General features: G+C 31.1%; 4 protein-coding genes across 4 annotated transcripts; 1 reads left to right on the top strand and 3 right to left on the bottom strand.

Moving 5' to 3' along the window:
• Positions 1-3,745: 3,745 nt before the first annotated feature.
• Positions 3,746-4,743, bottom strand: LOC135959294 (chymotrypsin-2-like). The gene has a single exon (XM_065510440.1). The coding sequence runs from the start codon at positions 4,658-4,660 to the stop codon at positions 3,809-3,811; it is 852 nt and encodes a 283-aa protein (XP_065366512.1). The 5' UTR covers positions 4,661-4,743; the 3' UTR covers positions 3,746-3,808.
• Positions 4,744-8,773: 4,030 nt separating this feature from the next.
• Positions 8,774-9,684, top strand: LOC135959290 (chymotrypsin-1-like). Its single transcript, XM_065510425.1, has one exon. It carries the CDS (start codon positions 8,803-8,805, stop codon positions 9,646-9,648), a length of 846 nt encoding a protein of 281 aa, XP_065366497.1. The 5' UTR covers positions 8,774-8,802; the 3' UTR covers positions 9,649-9,684.
• A 3,278-nt stretch (positions 9,685-12,962) lies between these two features.
• On the bottom strand, positions 12,963-13,939 carry LOC135959280 (chymotrypsin-2-like). The gene has a single exon (XM_065510412.1). The coding sequence runs from the start codon at positions 13,874-13,876 to the stop codon at positions 13,067-13,069; it is 810 nt and encodes a 269-aa protein (XP_065366484.1). The 5' UTR covers positions 13,877-13,939; the 3' UTR covers positions 12,963-13,066.
• A 5,928-nt stretch (positions 13,940-19,867) lies between these two features.
• LOC135964136 (chymotrypsin-2) lies at positions 19,868-20,900 on the bottom strand. Its single transcript, XM_065516219.1, has one exon. The coding sequence runs from the start codon at positions 20,860-20,862 to the stop codon at positions 19,927-19,929; it is 936 nt and encodes a 311-aa protein (XP_065372291.1). The 5' UTR covers positions 20,863-20,900; the 3' UTR covers positions 19,868-19,926.
• Between the last annotated feature and the right edge of the window lie 304 nt (positions 20,901-21,204).

Here is a 21,204-nt window from a genome sequence, read left to right as displayed (position 1 = left end):
TTTCTGGAAAATTTTCAAATCTCTTTTAACTTTTTTTATAGTTTCCAAAAGCTTTCAAAAATCTTTCTCTAATCTAAAGAAATTAAACTTTTAAAGATTTTTTCAAAAAATTCAGGAGTTCTTTTTAGTATTTTTGACTTAAAACTCTCAAAATGATTCAAAAGGTTTTATCTAAAACTCACTAAGTGAAAGATAAGTACATAAAAGCTTTTTTTTAAAACAAATTTGCTTAGAGTTTTTAAAAGCTTTAGAAATATTCGATATAAAAGTTATCTATGTTTTACTTAAAACACTCACCATCTTAAAACGCCTTCCAAAGCTTAATTTTTTGTTAGAAATGCTCTTGCAAGCTTTTATCTAAAATAAAACAATTTGTATGTGATTTTTACCCATTTTCTAATATTTTTGAACAAATTTTGAGAAAGATCTTTTAAGAATTCAATATATTGTTGCTAAAAGCATCGACAATGAGGACAAATTGCTTTTTAAAGCGTTAACACATGCTGTTTTAAATTTGTTTGGCTCAAAACTTTCTATATCTTTAAAAAGTTTTTCAAAACTAGTTTTCGTTTGAAAGCTTTTACCTAAAATACTTTATAAATAAATTTTAAGTGATTTTTGCTAACTTTTTAATATTTTTTGAAAAAATTTGCAAAATTGTTTAAAAGCTTTATAAAGCTCTTTTAAGAAACTTAGTTATAGTTTCTAAAAGCTGTTGAAAATGAGGACAAACAAATTTCTAGAGCATTCATGAATTTAAACTAGTTTGGCGTAAAACTTTATAAAGCTTTTCAAAACTTTTTTACTTTTTAGGAAAACACTTAAAAGTTTTTTATCTTTATTCTTTATAAATAATATGTAAGTAATATTGCGAGCATTTTAAAAATGATTTATAAAACTTTTGTAACCAATTTTCTTAAACATAAGTGGTTTTCAAAGCTGCTCTTTATTCTTTTATTATTATTTCTATGTGTTTTTTCAGATCTTTCCAACATTGCAAGTGAAATATGACAAAATTAAAAAAAAAAAAATTATAAAGTTTTTTTAATTTTTACAAATCAATATTTTTGAAAAAAAAATTTAAAATTTTGTAAATTTTTTAGACAAAATTTTCAAATAGCTTTCGAAAGCTGTTTTTGTTAAGTTAGGATAACATAATTTTCAATGGATTTCCTAAATGTTTAAACATTTTATATAGAATTTTGAAATAAATTTAAAGGTTTTTAATAATAAGCTTGCATGAGCTTTTACAAATGTTTACAAAATGTGCTCTTCAAGAGTTTTTCTTAATATTTCGGACTGATAACAGTCAGCTTTCGAATTTATAATTTTTGAAATATTTTACAGGGAAATTTAACACAATTGTAAAAAACATTTGAGTAAAAGTTTTGAGTGAAAACTATCAAATCCTTAAAAAAGCTTACAACACATTTTTTAATTTTTATTTTGTATGTTTTGTGAATTTTTAAAGATTTAATAGAGAAATTTCACAAAATGCCAAAAAAAAAACTTTTGGACTAACTGAAAAATATCTATAAAATCTTACCCCCTGTCTATACTTGACAAATATATGACATTTGTTGTCAAGACAAAGTTATCTAAGCAAAAGCACTAACAATTTTATCACAACGAAGCAATAATACTAATAAATGGAGACAATACCTGATCATTTTTTATCTAGACAACTATTTTGAAGTTTATCATGATACAAATTTATCAGGTATAAAAGCTTTTAAAAGTAAAATATATTTTTCATTTTTCCTTTTTTATAACTTTTCGGTTTTGGATGGAAATTTCCTTATTTCCTAAGTAGGTAGGAAATGCAGTTGTATGGAAATATTTCGAAAAATGCCTCAACATTATCTCATTTTTAAACAGCCAACGAATGACCCAAAATTTCTCCATATTTAAACGGAATTCCAAAAGCCCTGAAAGAGCTGGATTGCCTGAGAATGTAGTTTTTAAATAAGGTATCACTCAAGTACATATATAATGTAATAAGTGCCCGAGTTAAATGCAGTTGTATGTGAAATATTTCGAAAAATTTCCCAAAAATACCCTATTTCTAAATGCCCGCATATAAATCGAAATTCCCAAGGGGTGGGGATTGGGAATAAAGTAACAATTTATTTAACATTTTTCGTTTTTCTTTTTTATACCCTTCACCATGAGTTTGTCATTCCGTTTGTAATTTCTACATTTTTCATTTTCGACCCCACAAAATATATATATTCTGGATCGTTATAGTCGATATAGCCATGTCCGTCTGTCCATCTGTATGTTGAAATCGAATTTCCGTAGCCCCCAAATTATTTGCATACATGATTCATACATCAATATATCGGGAATTCTTCCGGATCGGTTGCTATTTAAAATCGAAATAATCGGCCCACAAATGGCTGAGATATAAGGAACAACCGGGACAACCTCGATTTTTGTCCTATTTTTTATCTATATCTGGATTTCTAAGTCATTAATATAGACAATATGGATTTATAATGATAGATATTTCAGTCCATTGCAACGACGTATATAAGGCTATAGTAAGTAGGACCTACAATGGGTCAAAATCGGGAAAAATATTTTTTAACCAAAAATTTTTCTCATAAATTCTTTTTGCAAAAAAAGAAAAAGAATTTTAAATTAACAAAAAAAACAATTTCGAAAAAAAAATCCAAAAACAATTTTCAAAAAAAAAAATTAAAAAAATGTTGTTTACCTAAAAATATTTAAAAAAAATTATTTTAAAGTATAATTTGGTGAAGGCTATATAAGATTCGACACAGCCTAATGTTGCTCTCTTACTTGTTTATATTAAAACTTTTTCTTTTCCTTTTTTTGTACTAAAATTTTTAAAAAAAGCTTTTGGAAGCTTTCATGACTTTTTATGAAAATAGTTAGTAACATATTGTTACGAAATTGTATTTTAATTCAAATATAACGATTTTAAGGGCTGATTTAAAAGTAGCATAATGCTTTCAAATAACAGTGCTGTAATAGCAAACTGTAACATATCTGTGGGCATTATTAAATAAAAGCTTTCATTTGATTTGATCGTAAGTTGGCCACGCTGTATTCGAATTCGAATATTCAGCTAAAGAACATTGTAGAAGGTACACCACAGATGGCGTATGCATTAGTAAGATCTAGAATATTCGAATTTTGACAGTTAAAGAACAATCTAGAGTGCAGATGGCAGTGTTATAAATAGTGGCAGAGATTGCAGTCGTTAGTGAGTTTATCAGAGACGTTTTTCGAATAAACATCAACTGAGTGCCTTAAAGTGTGTTGTGTTTTTCAAGTAAATTCGTGTACATTATAAATTGTGTCTGTATTTCTGCGAATTTACAAACGTGTATAAAAAACATTGAGTGAATATTTAATTATGTTGTTGTTGTACATTTGAATAAATAAACTACGAAACGGCTTTTATTTGCAATCAAAAGTATCCGGTTTATTTAAAGGAAATAAACCAGCGTTTTGAAAAGGTTAAAACGTAACAATATTTTCTAAAGCATTTAGACTTAAAGCTATTTAAATTTGATATTAACCATATAAAATAGGTATGTTGTCAATACGATGTGCTGAAATGTAGTAAGGTTTGGTTCTATTCGCAATTTGATGCTACTGAAATGAAGGTAAGTTGGTGAAAGATTGAAAGAAATGTAAAATTTTCAACTGGGCATAAAAATTACAAAATGAAATCAAATACTTAAATTAGATTATTATAAATAATTTTATTTTTAACTTAATTACATAAAATTGTTGCAATTAGAATTTAAAATCAATATTACTAAACCCCCAAATATCAACCTCTCTGTATATAACATTGACTCATTGCCAGTTGTATGAAATCATAATAATACACAGTACTGGCATGCATGTCCGGTTTGCCGCGAGCACATGGAGCTCCCCAATTCACCAGGCCCACCAATTTGCCCTTGTGCACTAACGGGCCACCAGAATCGCCATTACAAGCACCTTCTCCCGCTTTAGTGAAAGAGCAAATGTGACCCACATCTACACCCTCATCATCGTCCCACAAACGCTTGCACTCCTCATGGGGAACAAAATTTAGATCGATTTTTTGCAGCAATTCTGGTGGTTCACCATTTAAACGTGTAGCACCCCAACCGGTTAAGGTTAAAACATCACCGGACTTTAAGACATCATGTGATAACTCGATTTTATTAGTTAAATTGTCAAATACCAGAGGTTCACTCAACCGTGCAGCCGCTATATCATTGTGATAAAACAAAGGTTTGTCGTGTCTACAATGGGGCATGGCAATCTCCATTTGACGCACCACACCCGGTTGCTGCCAATTATTAGTGCCAGCTATGACACGCAACACATCCAAAGGATAATCTTCCACACAGTGGGCCGCCGTCAAAATCCATTGTTCATCGATGATGGCACCACCACACAAATGTGAACCAAAAATTGATTGTATTGACACCTGATAGGGTGCATAACCCACTTCGGCCACTTCACCGCCAACAATACGACCACCGTTTATGACTATATCCTCAATATCTAGATAAGATTTATGGATACGTTTACCATAGGAAGATGGCCAGCAATTGAACGATATAAAAATTATGACACTTAAATGCCACAATTTTATGGCACCTCCAACTTTAGCACAATGGGAAATCATTTTTTTTTTGTTGAGTATTTGTTTAAAGTTAATTACTTGTTGTTCTTTTAATTTAATTGTAAAACTTGTACTGTTGATTTTACTACTTTAATGGAACCATTAAATGAAATATAATTTTAGCAGCTCATATTTATATGTTCATGGCTCTAAGGAAAAATGCCGACAATTTGTTTTTATATACCCTAATTACGTTGCATGTATATAAATTTTATCATTTTGAGAATTATTAGCTTTTTTTTGCCAATATATAATTAGAATTAGATACTATTAGCGATATATTTGCAAACATTTTATTTAATACTTACTAGTCATTGTGTTGTTGGGTTTTTTCTGCGAATATTTTACGCATTTTTAAATTGCAAATCTTTATGACTTACAGTAATAATTTTAGAATTATGTCGTTCAAAATACCTTTACTTTACTAAACAAAGCGATATAAAATGTTGAAAATTAATTTAGAAATGTTTTTTTTTAATTTAACTAATAAATAGTACTACCTAAGTCTTGAGTTTTAGTTTTATCTACCTATTGACTCAAAGTACATTTAAATTAATTCTGTAAAAATTGTAAAGAAATAAAATTTATTATTTTATAATAATTTTTTCTAATGCAACTACTGTAAGAATATTATCATTGTTATTAATTGGTGAAATATTCATCCAAGGCCAAGAGTTTAACCAAGAGTTTGTATAAAATACAAAACCGAAATTATTGAGATTTATTTTAGGTATTGAAAATCAACATACATACATAATAGAAGCGGAACAAAATTATAATTAAAAATGTTAGCCAAACTTTATCAGTGAACCAAACCTAAACTAAACTTAATCCCATCATTCGTCTCTAGCCAGCATAAGTACAACATACGAGGGCCAAGAGGCATATCGCTGGCTTAACATGCAAAGGCTCTAAGTCCACTTTTTTAGAAACTGAGATTTTAATGCAGTAATGTACAATAAGTAAAAATACATTGATTACAAAGAAATCAATTGGAGTTATCTCGCTTTATGTTGTTGTTTTGTAGTGATGAGCAAAAGCGCTTAGTTCAATTTATCACAAGAAAAAGCTATAAGTCCCTATAAAAAGTACAGTTTAACCATTTCTGTCAAATTGTTTAATGACATGTATTAAAACAAGTAAGAAAAAACACTAAGTAAATGAGCAAAATTATTTTTCTTTTAAAATTTCAATAACTTATTTTCGGTCTTAATTGAGAGCTATGAATTATGGACCGATCGCCATGAAAGTTATATGCGTTGAATTTTATGTGTAGGTATACCAACATTTTTAAGAGATTTATGCTCGTTAATTATAGACCGATCCGCATGAAATTAGGTGACACGATTTCCATAGTATGAAGTATTTCGGGAGGACATTTGTTTGGGAGCTAGGGGAAATAATGGATGTGCCGAATCTTATATACCCTTCACCAAATTGTACTTTAAAATACAAATTTTAAACATTTTTAAGTATACAAAATTTAAAAAAAAAATTTCAAAATTGTTTTTTAAAATTTATTAAAAAAAAAATTTTTACAAATTTTTTTTTTCTGAATTGTTTTTAAATTTATTAAATTTTTGTTTGTTTTTTTTTTAATTATTAGTGAAAAACAAGTAGAAGAGCTATATTTGGCTGTGCCGAATCTTATATACCCTTTTTAAAAAAGTTTTTTCCAAATTTTTTTTTAAATTTTTTAAAAATTAATGAAAAAAAAATTCGGTTTAAAAAATATTTTTCCCTATTTTGACACATTGTAGGTCCAACTTACTATAGCCTTTATACATCGTTGCAAAGGTCTTTGAAATATCTATCATATTGTCTATATTAATGACTTAGTTAGTAATCCAGATATACAGTCAGAGTCAAAATTTAGTATACAGCACGCATTTTCATCTATGAAGCTAAATATTTTAATTATAGAAAGAAATACATAAGTTTGATTAAAATTAAATTAAAGATTAAACTTTTATTATTTTAAAAAACTTTGAAAATTAAAATTGATTTCGCGGAAAATTTATGAGAAAAAGAAAAAAGTACCTAAAAACAACGGTCCAAATTTAGTATACAGTTGATGGGTAGCGCTCTATTTTATATCACCAAAAGCCGAAAATAAAAAGTTTATATTTTGTTGAGCTTAATTACGGCCTTTAGTTGCTTTTTCATAGAGTTTCCAAGATATTCTGTTATATCTTTATCTTACGTTAAAAAGGGTTCGGAGTTCGTCCTTCGATGAAATGCTTCGTTTTTCAATATTCCGGTCTAAAATTTCCCACAGGAGCTTTATTGGGTTAAGGCCTGGAGATTGCGGAGGTGAATATAACTGCTTACGCACGTTATACAATAGTCACTCCTTAACAGTTATTGCGGTGTGCTTTGGGCCATTGACTTTCTGAACGACCCATGGTGTTACAGGACTTAATTTTTCAGCACTTACTTTCAAATTGTCCTTTAAAATTTGTAAGTAGTCTCGGATGTTCATTGTAATTACAATGAATACATGATTCCCAAGTCCTGCAGCTGACATACAGCCCACAGCACACCCACACCATCAAAGACCCACCGCCAGACAACCTACAAATTTTAAAGGACAATCTGAAAGTAAGTGCTGAAAAATTAGGTCCTGTAACACCATGGGTCGTTCAGAAAGTCAATGGCCCAAAGCACACCGCAATAATTGTGTGCTTTGTATTTTAAATAGCAACCGAGCCGGAAATATGCTGGACATTGTATGGTATTCCCTAGAGCTAAACAAAATTTAATTAATGAATACTTTCTATCCAAATTTGCTATCGAAGTTAAAATAATAAAGATATTAGTGATTTTTAGTTGAATTTGAACTATTTTTTTATGCAAAATTTTTGGGGTACTTTAAATAAAATTCTTAATTAATGCGAAACTAACCCTAGGCTCTCCGTCGTTGTGTCTTATTTCTGACTTTCAGGTTGAATTTTTTATTTTGGTGTATTCAGGAACTTATAGTAAAATTTAACGGATAATATTTTTGCGGAACATTTTAACCCCTTAATGGTGTTTTTTGCTCTTTTTTAAAAGAAGGACAAAAAAGACCAATGCCTTGAGGATTTAGGGCTTAACATATTCTACAAAAATTTTCTCCATAACATTTTACATAAATTTACTGAACACATTTTATAGCTAAAATGTAAGGATCACATGGTTTCTTATGCCGATTAACAATAATAATGTGCCAGAGTTGGGAAACTTTAAATCAAAATGCCGATACACGTGTCTGTATTTTTTTTCTCCTCTATCAAAATTTATTGGTCGGACCTTGTAATTTTTTTTTTGTGTTGTACAGTGTAATAAAAAGGAAGAAAAAAAGAAAAATGGAAAATAAATTTTAAAAAATCTTCATATATTATTTAATTGTCCCAAGGCCAGATATCCTGACTGTATATTACCATAGTGGCACATAAATCGAAACTTGGGAAATATCAGATTGACTTCTTAGCCGGAACAATGTACTGGATTTCTAAAGTAGAAGTGGTATAAGTTATCTGTGATTTGAGTGACATAACTTCCTCCTGACTATCGACGAAGATGACAGTGCTTCCATGAATAATCCTGAAGCCTAGAGTTTTACATGTATCCATGATCCCCAAAAACTGATCGTGAAAAGCACCAGCTTTATCTAGAACTGGGAATGAAGACTTTATCCAGAGCTCTTCACATAAGACCCCATTAAGTTTAAAACCTTCTTAAACTCCAAGTAACGCTTAGGCAACTTATGCGTTATCTGCACACATCAACAGTCCGCTTATTTCAATATGCTAAAGTGGCGCCATTAGTTATTAACATGCCACCACTCTAAGTACTAATTCCCTAACTACACAAACTGCCGTAAAATTATTACTAAAGAAATTGCATTCTAATAAATACAAAAATAAAATCCTAAAGACAACTAATAACTTATCGAAATCTTTATCAAGACCAGTTAAAATAATAAATGAAACGCTCAAGCATCATAAAACTTAATTTATGGTCTAGATAAAATATAAAATCACACATCATAAATTATGTCTGCCGATATCCATTTCAAGATATTGAAACTAAAAACCAAAGTAAAAACATTTAATGTGGACGCTTAATCAAACAGTCTAACACAGAATAGCTTAGAGTGAACAATGAAGTCTTTAATTTTAACCGTTCTATGCCTGGCATCATTGGCTTTTAGCCAGTCCATACGTTTGAGGGATGAACCCTATCCGGGTCTAAGCAATGTTAATACAAAAGTTCCTGTCTCTAAAACCTATCAAAAACCTCAATCGCGCATAGTTGGAGGAGAAATTGCGCCCGAAGCCTTTGCTCCTTGGCAGGTGTCTATGCAAAATCAGTATGGTAATCATTTTTGTGGAGGAGCTATAATTGCTGATCAGTATGTGATAACGGCAGCTAGTTGTGTAGCCGGTTTGGATAAACGTTCTGTTAAGGTGGTAACCAGCACCAATGATTGGATGGGTTTGGCCTGGGAATATTATGTGGAAGACATTATTATACACTGTAATTTCGATAAGCCTTTGTATCACAACGATATCGCTTTGATTAAATTGACCACTCTAATTGCCTACGATGACAAGACCCAAAATATCACATTGGCTGAATTGGATGAGTTGCAGGAGGGAGAAACATTAACCATGACTGGCTGGGGCAGTTGGCAATTGGGTCAACATTATCCTGAAGAGTTAAAGAAATTGGATGCCATGTTGATAAGCAATGAACGTTGCAAGAATATGTATGCCCAGTATGCCGATGATGTTGATGATGGGCATTTGTGTGTCCTGCCTAGAAGCGGTAATGGTGCTTGTCACGGTGACACTGGCGGTCCTTTGGTCAACTCGAAGGGCCAGTTGGTGGGTGTTGGTAATTGGGGTGTTCCCTGTGCTCATGGTTTTCCCGATGTCTTTGCAAAGTTGTCGTTTTACAATGATTGGATAAGAACTAGTATTAAGGGTTGTACGTTAGCGCCATAAATGTGGAAATAGTTTAAATTGATATTTATAATTAATAAAAATGTTTTTATAAAAATTTGTTGTTGGGCGTTTTAGTGGGATAAATGTGAAATGCCAATAGTTTTATGTTATACAAATCAAGTCAAAGAAAGATGATAATTTTCGTTTTTTTATAATAATTAGATAAGCAGTTTGATATATGCTAGTAGGCATCCGTGTGTCTATCAATATTATTAATCAACTTATTATCAATAAATTCAATTACTTGGTAGTCTAATGCTTGAATAAAAAAAATCCATTGAAGACAAACCTTAAACATTTGTTCCAATTAAGTACAAAAAATCTACTGCAATATATTTTTATAAAAAAATCATCGAGTGCAAACTCATTTCTGAAATACTTATCGAAACTAACAAAACCCCATTATTATTTTGTTAATAGGAATTTTGTTTTCCTGTCATCGCCTTAATTGTAGCTATAGACTAGGAGAAAATCGTTCCTTAATAAAACAATAGTATATAATTTTTTTGCCATTTCGAAATAATTGAGTTTAAAATGTTTGTGTTAGTAGACATCTGGAACAAAAGTAATATTTCAATTGATCTTTTGACCAACTTTATGGATAGTGTTTATATAGTGCTTAATAAGCACAATAACAGTACAAAAATGGAAATTAACCCTTAATAGCACTTGTGATCCAAATGACCCAGAACTTTTAAAAACCCGAAAAACACAGTCATTTTGACCCCAAGTGCTCTTAAGGGTTAATTTCCATTTTTATACTGTTATTGTAAATACTAGACATCATGTTATATTTTTCTTAAGTTTCATCAAAATCGGCCCAAAAATATATAACATTTCGCTATCTTTCCATTAGAAATTTCAAATATTGAAAAAATTTACCTTTGACCTTCACGATTTAAGGGTTAACGTTTTCCGATTTTAGGAAAACTTTCAGACTATATTTAAAATTAGCTGGACTATAATATTTTCAACAGATTTCACTTAAAATTAATAACAGTAAGGAAATTGGGCTCATTCTCCAAAATATGGCCAAAAAATTAGTTTTTCTCGAAAATCTCAAAATTTATATCTCAGGTACGGAAAAACTATAGGATGTATTGACATACTGTTTGCACATTTATATTCCCTATTATGTTGTCAATAAATCTCCATGTGATGATCAAAAAATTCTAAAGTTTGTTTAACAAAAATTTTAAAAATTTTAATTGGAGTTTTGAAACTGCCGTTCAAAAAAATATTTTTTTTTGGTTATACCTGCGAACTGTATCCTATGAAGATAAAAACTTATATACAAGTAAATATGGATATATTTTAAGTAAAAATAGGCTTTTATTTGAATATTTCTCAAAATATGTTAATTTTGTTCCTACATTTCTTGTTCTAGTGGCCTGAGACACGTTAATGGCCTGGCGATTTTTTAATAACTTTAACATTTTTTAACCAATTTTTGTATTTTATATGTTATTAGAACTACAATTACGTACACATTTCGATTCTTTTAAATGAAATTGAAAAAGTAATTATTTAATGGCAATCATTTTAAAAAAAACTGAAAAAAATGCATTTTTTCCCCTTTTATATGCACCTCAAAACTAAACCGAAAGTCGGCACGGGTTGCTCTTCATAGAACAAGCTAAAATTTTGTTTGGTGGTATTTTAGGTCATTACGAAAGTTTTCAGCGGGTACCGTTTCAACTTTTCAAAAAATTTAATTCTAAGGGGCACTCTAGTGCTTATACACTATTGTTTTATTGAGAAGACGAAATTAACCCGAAAGAACTGTATCTAGACCAAAACATTAATGTCGCAATAATGCAGGACAGAGGAATTTAGGAGTTTTCTCATCTTCCTCACCACAACACACCATCAGTAAATATCATTCGCTCACTGTCTAATCTTCATTAGGAAATGTCTAATTTCATTAATAACTGTACCATACCATTTATCTGATTAGACCTATACCTATTCTAAATCTATGAATAGTAGAAGCGTTGGAAACAATAGACTTTCGACTCTAATCGATTGTTTTCAACGCCTCAATACCTTCATCATCTGTAAAGAGGGAAATGTATGGGAAATTCAAACTGAAATGAACTATTCATAGATTTAGAATACCCGGTTTTGATAAGATCACCCCACTCACGAATATTTAGAACAGTTTAGTTCCACTTATGGATTTTACAATATTGGTACGTTTTTACCTTTTAAAAACGGTGGTTTATTTCCTTTAAATAAACCGGATACTTTTGATTGCAAATAAAAGCAGTTTAATAGTTTAGAATTGTAACAACTCTTTATTTATTCGAATGTATATAAACAACAGTTTATATAGTTACTAATTGGTTTTAATACACACACGTACACTTAAATTACACTTTATAATGTACAAGAATGTAAGTTGATGTTAACTTTAACAGCGCTTATAATAAACTTACTAACTACTGCAATTGCATACACAGTGCCATCTTCATTCGAGTAGCCTCGAACGGACAAAACTAGAATACTCGAATTCTAGAGCTTTCAATGTTAATGTTAGCAGCTTAAACATTTAGTGTTGTCATGATATCAACATTGTTGATAAGTAGAAGCTTCTACAGATGGACATATTTATAAACATGATGAATGTTGCAGACAGTCGTTACAGACTGTTAAATTCAAAACGCTAATGCGAATTCGTAACAATATTTTTTTCTTTAACAATATTTTGTTTAATAATATACGGTCCCTGTAGCTGCGACAATAAACTGTTGAAAGGACAGCTAGTGAGTTTATGACAACCAATCTTGGGTAATAACAAATAGACAACTTAACCTTCCTTACACTGGCTGAATAGAACAGAAGAAGTAGTACAAGATTTGCCTGATAGTCGAGTAAGATAACAATGTTCCTACGAAATTCATGTCATATAGTGTCCATAACAGGGGTTTAATGAAATGTTAAAGTAATGATAATTCATCAGATATAGTTGTTTGGTTGATCGGAATCAAATTCTCTTGAGTTTCGATCATGTATTTATGTATAATTACAATGTGCTAAAGCAAAAAATTACCCGCTAGGTGTTTAATTATAGATTGTAGACCGAGTTTTACGGATTCTCGAGATTCCCAAGATCTCCCGAGCGAGATTTACGGTAAATCTTAAACCATATAGCCAAGTTATAAAGTAATACAATGAATAGATTACACTCGTATGCGAGTGGCTGTAAAAACATAAATTAAGCCCCCATTTTTTTTTTGTAAATGAAAACTATACTAATTCTTTTGTAAATTTGTAAAATAAATAAAATTTTATTTAAAAATTAATTATTGTATATAAAATAAATTGATACTTAAAACTAATTGTTTGTTCGCTATGGCTTCATAGTTTGTTCCACAGTTTGAAATTCTCTTAAAAAATATATAAATATTTTCTCCTTTTAACAAGTGCTGCCGCCAGCCATAACACCACGAATCCAATCATGATAATAAGGCACACTAGCATATACGTCGGGTCTGCCTACAGCACACGGTTCGCCCCAATTGACCACACCCACCAACATATTGTTTTCATCTACCAAAGGACCACCAGAGTCATTATGACAGGCACCCTTACCCTCTGAGGTATCAGTGCAAATGTGACCTTCACCCAACCAGGCAGAGTTTTTAACCTTCTTCGAGCATTTATCATGTTCCATGTAGCTTAAATCAACGGTGTGTAACATATCGGGAGAACGTCCCCATACCTTAATGCTGCCCCAGCCGGAAAGTGTGAGTTTATCGCCTTCCTTTAGAGTATTGCTATGGGCCATCTTAATGGGTTGAGTGCGTTCATTATACACAATCGGTTTGTTTAAACGTATCAAGGCAATATCATTGTGATACATGGGTTTATCATGCAGACAATGAACTTTCATATCTTCTACCAAATACTCAGCATCGGGTTTAGTCCAATTAACGGTACCAGTTACCACTTTCAAATATTGCTTAGGCCATTCCGAGCAATGACCGGCAGTGAGAATCCATTCTGGTGCTATAATGGCGCCACCACAAACATGTTCACCAAAGGTATTTTGTATGGAAACTTGATAGGGCAGCAAACCTTCCGTAGCCTCTGAGCCGCCAATAATACGGGTCTCCGTTAAAAGCTGTTGCACTTTTTGTAATTGTTCTTGCGATATAACGCGGCCTTCACAGCCCAAAAGAGCCGCACATGTAAGACTCAATATAATTTGTAAAAACTTTTGCATTTTGATTATTTTTTGGTTTAATTCTTTTGCGGTATTGTTGTCTAAAGTATTTTTTTAAATTGTTGTATTTTTTGAATTATTCTATCTGAATTACTTTTCACTTGAAGGTTTTCTTTCACAATGTTTATTGTTTGTCTAAAAACTTTTACTTTTATAGACTGCCAAACTTTCTCACTACCATGGGCTACCGAAATTATTGATAAACCCTCAACTAACGATAAAGCAGATCATAAAAAATAACTGATTAAGCTGTATTCCGAAGCATTCAAGCGAATACGAACCAGTATTATTACAATCAGTAGCTGCCAGTGAGCATGCGGTAGCATTTTCTGATAATTGTTCATACTATTTTCTGGGGAATTGCTAGTTAGAACATTACTAACTGGCGGGTAGTCCACCGAAAACTTCCAAAGTTTTTTTTAAAGTGTTTGTGATTAGATATCGTCTGTTTAGTGTTGTTTGTGCAGCAGTTGGTGGTTTGCTGTGAATTCTAATGAAATGTTTATTTTCTATTGTTTTCGGTTTTTTGCAAATGTTTGTTCTTGAAAAGACAACAATAAATTAGTCATTTGTCCGAATTGAAGTCTATGATTAATACTTACTCGTAATAATTCATATTATTAAATAATTTTTTGTAGAGGAAATCAATGCGTGTGTTATTGGCAGACTGTTTAAAGTCCAGCAAATGTGTTAAGACTTTTTAATTGTCACGTTAACGATATAAATAACAATATTGTATTAAATAATGATTTTGGACTAGATTTTTTAATCTTTTATCAACGTCTAGACTTTTTATTTAAAAATCTAAATTAGAATTTGAAAACCCATAGATTTTTTTTATTGATATTTAATGTCTGTGGTTATGGTAAGAGTATTAGAGTATTGGTTTACAATATTTGGAATTGAAAAGTTTGAAGGCTATAATTTATTTTAACAGAACAAAGGAAAAACATCATCACATTTGATATCAGGCTCCTATTTCCTGCTATCAAATGTGATATGTTTCCAATTTTTATAAATCAAGAGATAGGAAATTGTATCCACTTTATTTAAATTTATAAAAAGCAGCGCTTCCTATCTTTAAATTTAAATAAAACAAAGTGTGTGTGAGATATCATCGATATTTTTCATTCGATGCGATATCATAATCCGAAATGTCGAATTTCTCATAGACTCGTGCCCCCCCCAAAATGTCTAACGGGGTCAAATCGCACGATCTCACGTGAGATGACCATGCCCTCAAATCGATCGTGAAGAACGCACGGAAAATTGCCCGATTTGTTCATTTGCATGTGTTGTCCATCCATGGTTATTTGCCAAACAAACTGAATAAATGATAGCCAATTCGATAAATGTAGCTTCAACAATATGGCCGCTGTCAACAGTCAAAGTTGATATTGTAAACAAAATATCAGTTTATTCACAAATCGGCTCGTGTTATATCGTTTATAAGATTATTGTGACAGTTTGCCGAAGCTTTTATTACTACTTACTTTTTACTACTTAAAGAACTTAGATCGTCCCACCATGGGGGATTCAAGTTGATCGATTTTGGTTGAAAGCACTGTACAACTTAGTCATGATCTGGATTGTTTTTTAAGATTCCTTTAGTATTTCCACCCCTGGGAAAAAAGGTAGGAATCAAAGATTAGCAAGGTTCCTCATCACTACTCCAGACCTGCTACCGCAGACCAATCATCTACTTAGCTGGTATAACAACCGTTTAACGAATGACACAAGGCAGAATAACAATAGACTGGATCCAATGCCAACATCGTACATGGATAATCACGATACTCCAAGAACTAGGACAGTGCCATCTTACATGGGAAAGACGCTTAAATAACTGCAAGAAATCGTATAAGATGGAAATGCTTTGTGGAAGCCATATGATCCCAAGAGGGGTAAAAAAGGCTTTAAAAACTTTAGCCTCATTTTGAACCCAAATATACTAATTTGAACCCTAATTTCTTCTTAAGACCTCAATAATTATTGTATTTAAGTTTCAATTAAATAGGATAATAAAGCAGAATATTTCAATATATTTTTGGAGTTTGAAAATGGTTTAAAGAAATGTAAACGTTATCCTATTTAGACACAAATTCATATCTGCGTAATGTAAACAAGTTTTGAATTAGAATTTTCTAATTTGTTTATGTATTTTGCATCCGATGGCTCTAATATTTGATATCGTGATTCTAAAACTATATTCATACCTTGAAACAGGTTTGAACTTAAAATGGTTAGAAATTTTAAAATATGTAAAGAAATCAATGTAATCATTTTGCTATTTAAATCCAAATTCATGTGCATTTATGACTTCAAAAAAATAGTCTCGAATTTAAAAATTGCTCAAACCATTGAACCACAAATTCCAACATTTGAAATACGAAAGCTTTAACATTTGATATAAAACATGATTCTCAAACCTTATTCAAACCTAGACAAAGGTTTGAGTTTCAATTTGAAATTGTTTAGAGAAAAAAGGTTTGACAAATCGCAATTCTCAACTTGATATCAAATGCTATTTTCAAACTATTCTTAAACTTAAATATAATTTTCAGGGCATGAGAAAAGTGATATTTATGTTGCACACTTTATATGAAGTTTATGCTCCACACTTAGTTATAATCCACATTTGAAATACCCTTGAGAAAAATGTTTATGAATAAGTTAAGAATAAAAACATTTCTCAAATTGAGAATAAATTCCCCTAATTGTTGGGAAAGTTATTATTGTCAAATTACAAATTATTTCCGAAATATTAACAAAGTGTTAACCATAGAGAATTATACATAGAGACAAGACACTTCTATTTGTTAAACGAAAATACAAAAAATCATATGTCTGATACAACAACTAAGTACATTATCTAGCATATATTTTGTTGAAAGAGTTAGGTTTTTGGACAATGACGTCTTGTCTATATGTTACCCTATGGTTTTAACCATAGAGAAATACACATAGAGCGGAAACTAGAAAAAAACTCAAAAAAAAAACAAGTAAGAGAGCTATATTCGGCTGTGCCGAATCTTATATACCCTACACCAAATTATACTTAAAAATATTTTTTTTTTTTAAATATTTTTATTTAAACAAAATCAAATTTTTTTTTTAATGTTTTAAAATTTTTTAAAAAATTTTTTTTTCCAAATTGGTTTTTAATTTTTTTTTAAAAAAGTTTTTTCAAAATTTTTTTTTTAAATTTCTTTAATTAATTTTTTTTGGAAAAAAAATTTATGACAAAAAAAATTTTTTTGATGAACAAAAAATTCGGGTTAAAAAATATTTTTTTCCGATTTTGACCCATTGTATGTCCAACTTACTATGGTCTTATATACGTCGTTGCAAAGGTCTTTGTTTATCATTAGATATCCATATTGTCTATATTAATGACTTAGTAATCCAGATATAGGTCAAAAATAGGTAAAAAATCGAGGTTGTCCTAGTTTTTTCCTTATATCTCAGCCATTTGTGGACCGATTTTCTCGATTTTAAATAGCGACCGAGCTGGAAGAATTTCGGAGATATTGATGTATGAATCGTGTATGTAAGTTATTTGGGGGCTTCGGAAAGTTGATTTCAACACACAGACGGACAGACGGACATGGCTATATCGATTCCGCTATCTATAACGATCCGGAATATATATACTTTATGGGGTCGCAAATGAAAAATGTGGAAATTACAAACGGAATGACAAACTTATATATACCCATGCCACTCATGGTGAAGGGTATAAAAATTACTCAAAATAATTACATAGTTTTATTTCGCATAGTTTTCTTTCTAATGCATTATCACCACTTTGGTTTTTGACAACTGAGTTAGGTATTTAACCGGAGTGTTTTTGATCTATGTGTATTTATCTATGGTTTTAATATTTGAGAATGAGTTTAAACAGTTTGCTACCCATGGTAATTATACGGTTTTCTTATGATTTGGGTCTAAAAAAAATATTTGCTCAAAAAGTTTATATTTTTTCAATTTGATTTACTCTCAAAAAAACTTAAAAAAATTCGATTTTTTTACCTTTTTCAGGTTCATGGTAAAAAAAAGTGCATGATTTTGGGCAAAACTGGGAGACACGGTTTTTATCACGTTGTGGTGTTCGTATATGGTTATATTTCCATGACTAAAAAAATTAAACACAATGTAATAAAATGAGCAATTCTGGGGATTTAGAGTAACTTAATGTTTTATTCTATTTGGATCAGTATACACTACGACCCCGATTTGCATCGTTTTTCTAATTTTGGTTAAATCATTTACGATCGTTATAAATTGAAAAAATATAAACTTTTTGAGCAAATATTTTTTTTAGAACCAATTCATAAGAAAACCATATAATTATATTGGAGAAAGTGATTCGATTTTTGTCGTTTTGGTCTCTATTAATGAAATAGATCCGGATCTTTGTGTACTAGCTGTTTAAGATGCGTTTGTTTAATTTGTGTTAGAAATATTTGATTTAAGAATTTATTTCTGTAACCATCAATTTTATAGTTTTCCTAATGAAACCGATTGAAACCAATATTAGCTGTATCATCTTACAAATAATCCCATTATTTCATAAATTTTATTGCTAATTTTATCAACATAAACCCCCAGAAGTTCAAGTAAATAAGTACAAAGTTTTTATAGTTTTCAGTGGAAAAATTAGCATGAATTGTTATTTTTTTTTTTAGCAATATAGTTTAATTTATATCTTTTTACTGTTTTTTTACTTTCACTTTAACCAGTCACTAGCCCACTAACTTTTGCTTAGCCTTCATGAGTAAGAGATTTTTTCCCCCCCATTATAATCATTTATTCCAAAAGTCATAAAGATAATGTTTTGCAAACATACGTTTAATATTTAGATTTAAAAAAAACAATGATTAAGATAATAAAAATTGTTTAGATTTTCATTCATGAAATTCCATAGGAAATTGATATTACACATTACTTGTTTAAACAAATACAATGTTTATTAATACACCTGCAATTCAAAATTTAATAGCTGCATTAAATTGATATAAAAATTTGGAAATTTGCTTTAAATATTAATCTACATATGTATGTAGGAATACTATAATTGATAATACCTACAATACTTTAATGCAAATACTGATAATGCCTCACCAAACCTTGTCAAGTCATGCAACAAATCATGTTCTTCAAACATGCTCGATATGGCAGAAGAAGGCAATGTCTAACACAACTCAAATTGTAGTTTTTCTTACCATGACACAAGATAAAAACTATGCTTTTCATAGTTAATCATAGCCTAGCTATATGACACATGTGACACATGTATGACAGGAAACTAAATTGTCGCTCTTGTAATTCAGGTGCGATTTCGCTACACTTTCTTGTCCATATATTGACAAATAAGACAAATTTAAAACATTGTATTTAAAAAATCATTGAGAACAATATGGTGGAATTAAACTTCCACACAATTGTCGATGAATACAAAAAAGGACTTTTCATTGTTACAGTGTCACGGACAATATACGTGATATTATCGCTATTACAATCATTCACGATTGATTGACGTTTAAATGAAAAAAAATATTGTCGCCTTTAAAATGGACGAGATTGTCGTCCATTTGGTGTAATTCATATTATACAATGTCGTCGATGAACTAATAAAGAAAATCGTAGTTACAGTGTCAGTGACAAGATAAGCGACATTGTCGCTCTTTTAGTTTAGCGCGATTTTCATCGACATCGAGAAATGCATAATGTGAATAACATTGTTTTATATAGAAAAGATTGTCTCTATAGAAATTTTTGTTTATGACAGTATTTTCTATAGAAAATCTTGTGTGTAACTTTCATTGAATCAGGGAATCTTGAACACGGGGATAGATGGTCCATTTCAATGACTTCCTTGAACTTATTTTCTGTACATTTTTATGTATTTTCTTTTACTTACCTCATTTTTTATTACTACTTATCTTCTCTTCATATGAATTAGTAGTACTTAAACATTTCAAATAGAAATTCTTTTACTTAAATAGTTTTATTACAACATAAATGCATGTATGTATATAATCCTATAATTAATTCTCTTTTTCCTTCTCTTTCTCTTTCTCCTTTTCGTTTTCTTTTTCTGGTTCCTTCTCTTTTTCCTCCTCCTTTTCCTCTTCCTTTTCTTCCTCCTCCTCCTCCTTACCACAGTTCTTCAGGTGAGTACGTATGAAATCATGATAATATGAAATTCTAGCATGAGCATCTGGCAAACCCTTGGCACAAGGACGGCCCCAATTCACCAAAGCTACCAGTTTGCCATTGTGAACCAAAGGACCACCACTGTCACCATGACAGGCACCCTTGCCCTTGTCATTAAATGTACACAAATGACCCACATCCACCCAAGTGGTGTTGTCATGAGCAGCACGACATTCCTTAAATGGCACATATTTCACTTTTAAAGTTTGCAATTTAGTGGGAACTTCACCGCCCAACGACAGAGTACCCCAACCGGTAAGCACCAATTCATCATCTTCCTTCAACGGCTCATGATCGTATTCCACAGCCTGGGTGTGATTGTCAAACTCAATGGTGTCATTGAGATGCAGCAAAGCTATATCATTGGCATAGGCCGGACTATTGTAACTGCAGTGCATTTCAATGCGATCCACATAGTAATATTTCTCAGTGTTATTTTGCAGATTTTGGGTGCCCGTCAAGATCTTTAGTTTCTCGGGCTTATTGCCGGCCACACAATGCGAGGCAGTAATAATCCAACGTTTGTCAATAATGGCACCGCCACAGAAATGTCGGCCCTTTAAAGACTGTAGCGAAACTTGATAGGGGGCCAAATCTTCAGGGGCCTCCTCGCCACCCACAATTCGATTGGTGGTAAATTGGGGCGGATATAGTATGTCAGCTTGCTCTGCGGGTGTGGCGACAGCGGCAGTTTCTATAGTTTGCCAATATGATAGTGACACCAATAAAAGTGTGCAAATTGCTGGATTTCTTCCGCTGCCGAACATTGTGTATCCGCAGTTGAACGTTAACTAAGTTCTCATTTCCCTTTGACCATGGCTTTATATATGGTGTTTCTTTAGGTTTTGTAAAGAACTTTTACTTTAAAGTGTTACAGCCCATTTTTTTTTTGTTTGTCATGCAAGTCACGTCACTTACAGCTTATTTAAAAAAAGTGTCTGTAGTTGTCTGTGTTGTAGTCACCGCATGCAAGTTAGCTCTATTTATGGTAACTGCTTAATATGGTGTTGGTTATTAAGTGACTAAGTGCGTGATCCTGCTGCGCTTGTGCTCTTTATTCATTTATGCGTATTTTTTTTAGCTTTATTATAATAATTTATTTACTTTAA

The sequence above is a fragment of the Calliphora vicina genome, chromosome 1 (assembly GCF_958450345.1).
Source record: "Calliphora vicina chromosome 1, idCalVici1.1, whole genome shotgun sequence".
Taxonomy (NCBI): domain Eukaryota; kingdom Metazoa; phylum Arthropoda; class Insecta; order Diptera; family Calliphoridae; genus Calliphora; species Calliphora vicina.
The sequence above is the reverse complement of the archived record's forward strand: the minus strand, read 5'-3'. Positions and strand labels throughout refer to the sequence as shown.

Coding starts and splice junctions, on each gene's coding strand:
- LOC135959294 (XM_065510440.1), bottom strand. CDS start 4,660: ATGATTTCCCATTGTGCTAAAGTTGGAGGTGCCATAAAATTGTGGCAT.
- LOC135959290 (XM_065510425.1), top strand. CDS start 8,803: ATGAAGTCTTTAATTTTAACCGTTCTATGCCTGGCATCATTGGCTTTT.
- LOC135959280 (XM_065510412.1), bottom strand. CDS start 13,876: ATGCAAAAGTTTTTACAAATTATATTGAGTCTTACATGTGCGGCTCTT.
- LOC135964136 (XM_065516219.1), bottom strand. CDS start 20,862: ATGTTCGGCAGCGGAAGAAATCCAGCAATTTGCACACTTTTATTGGTG.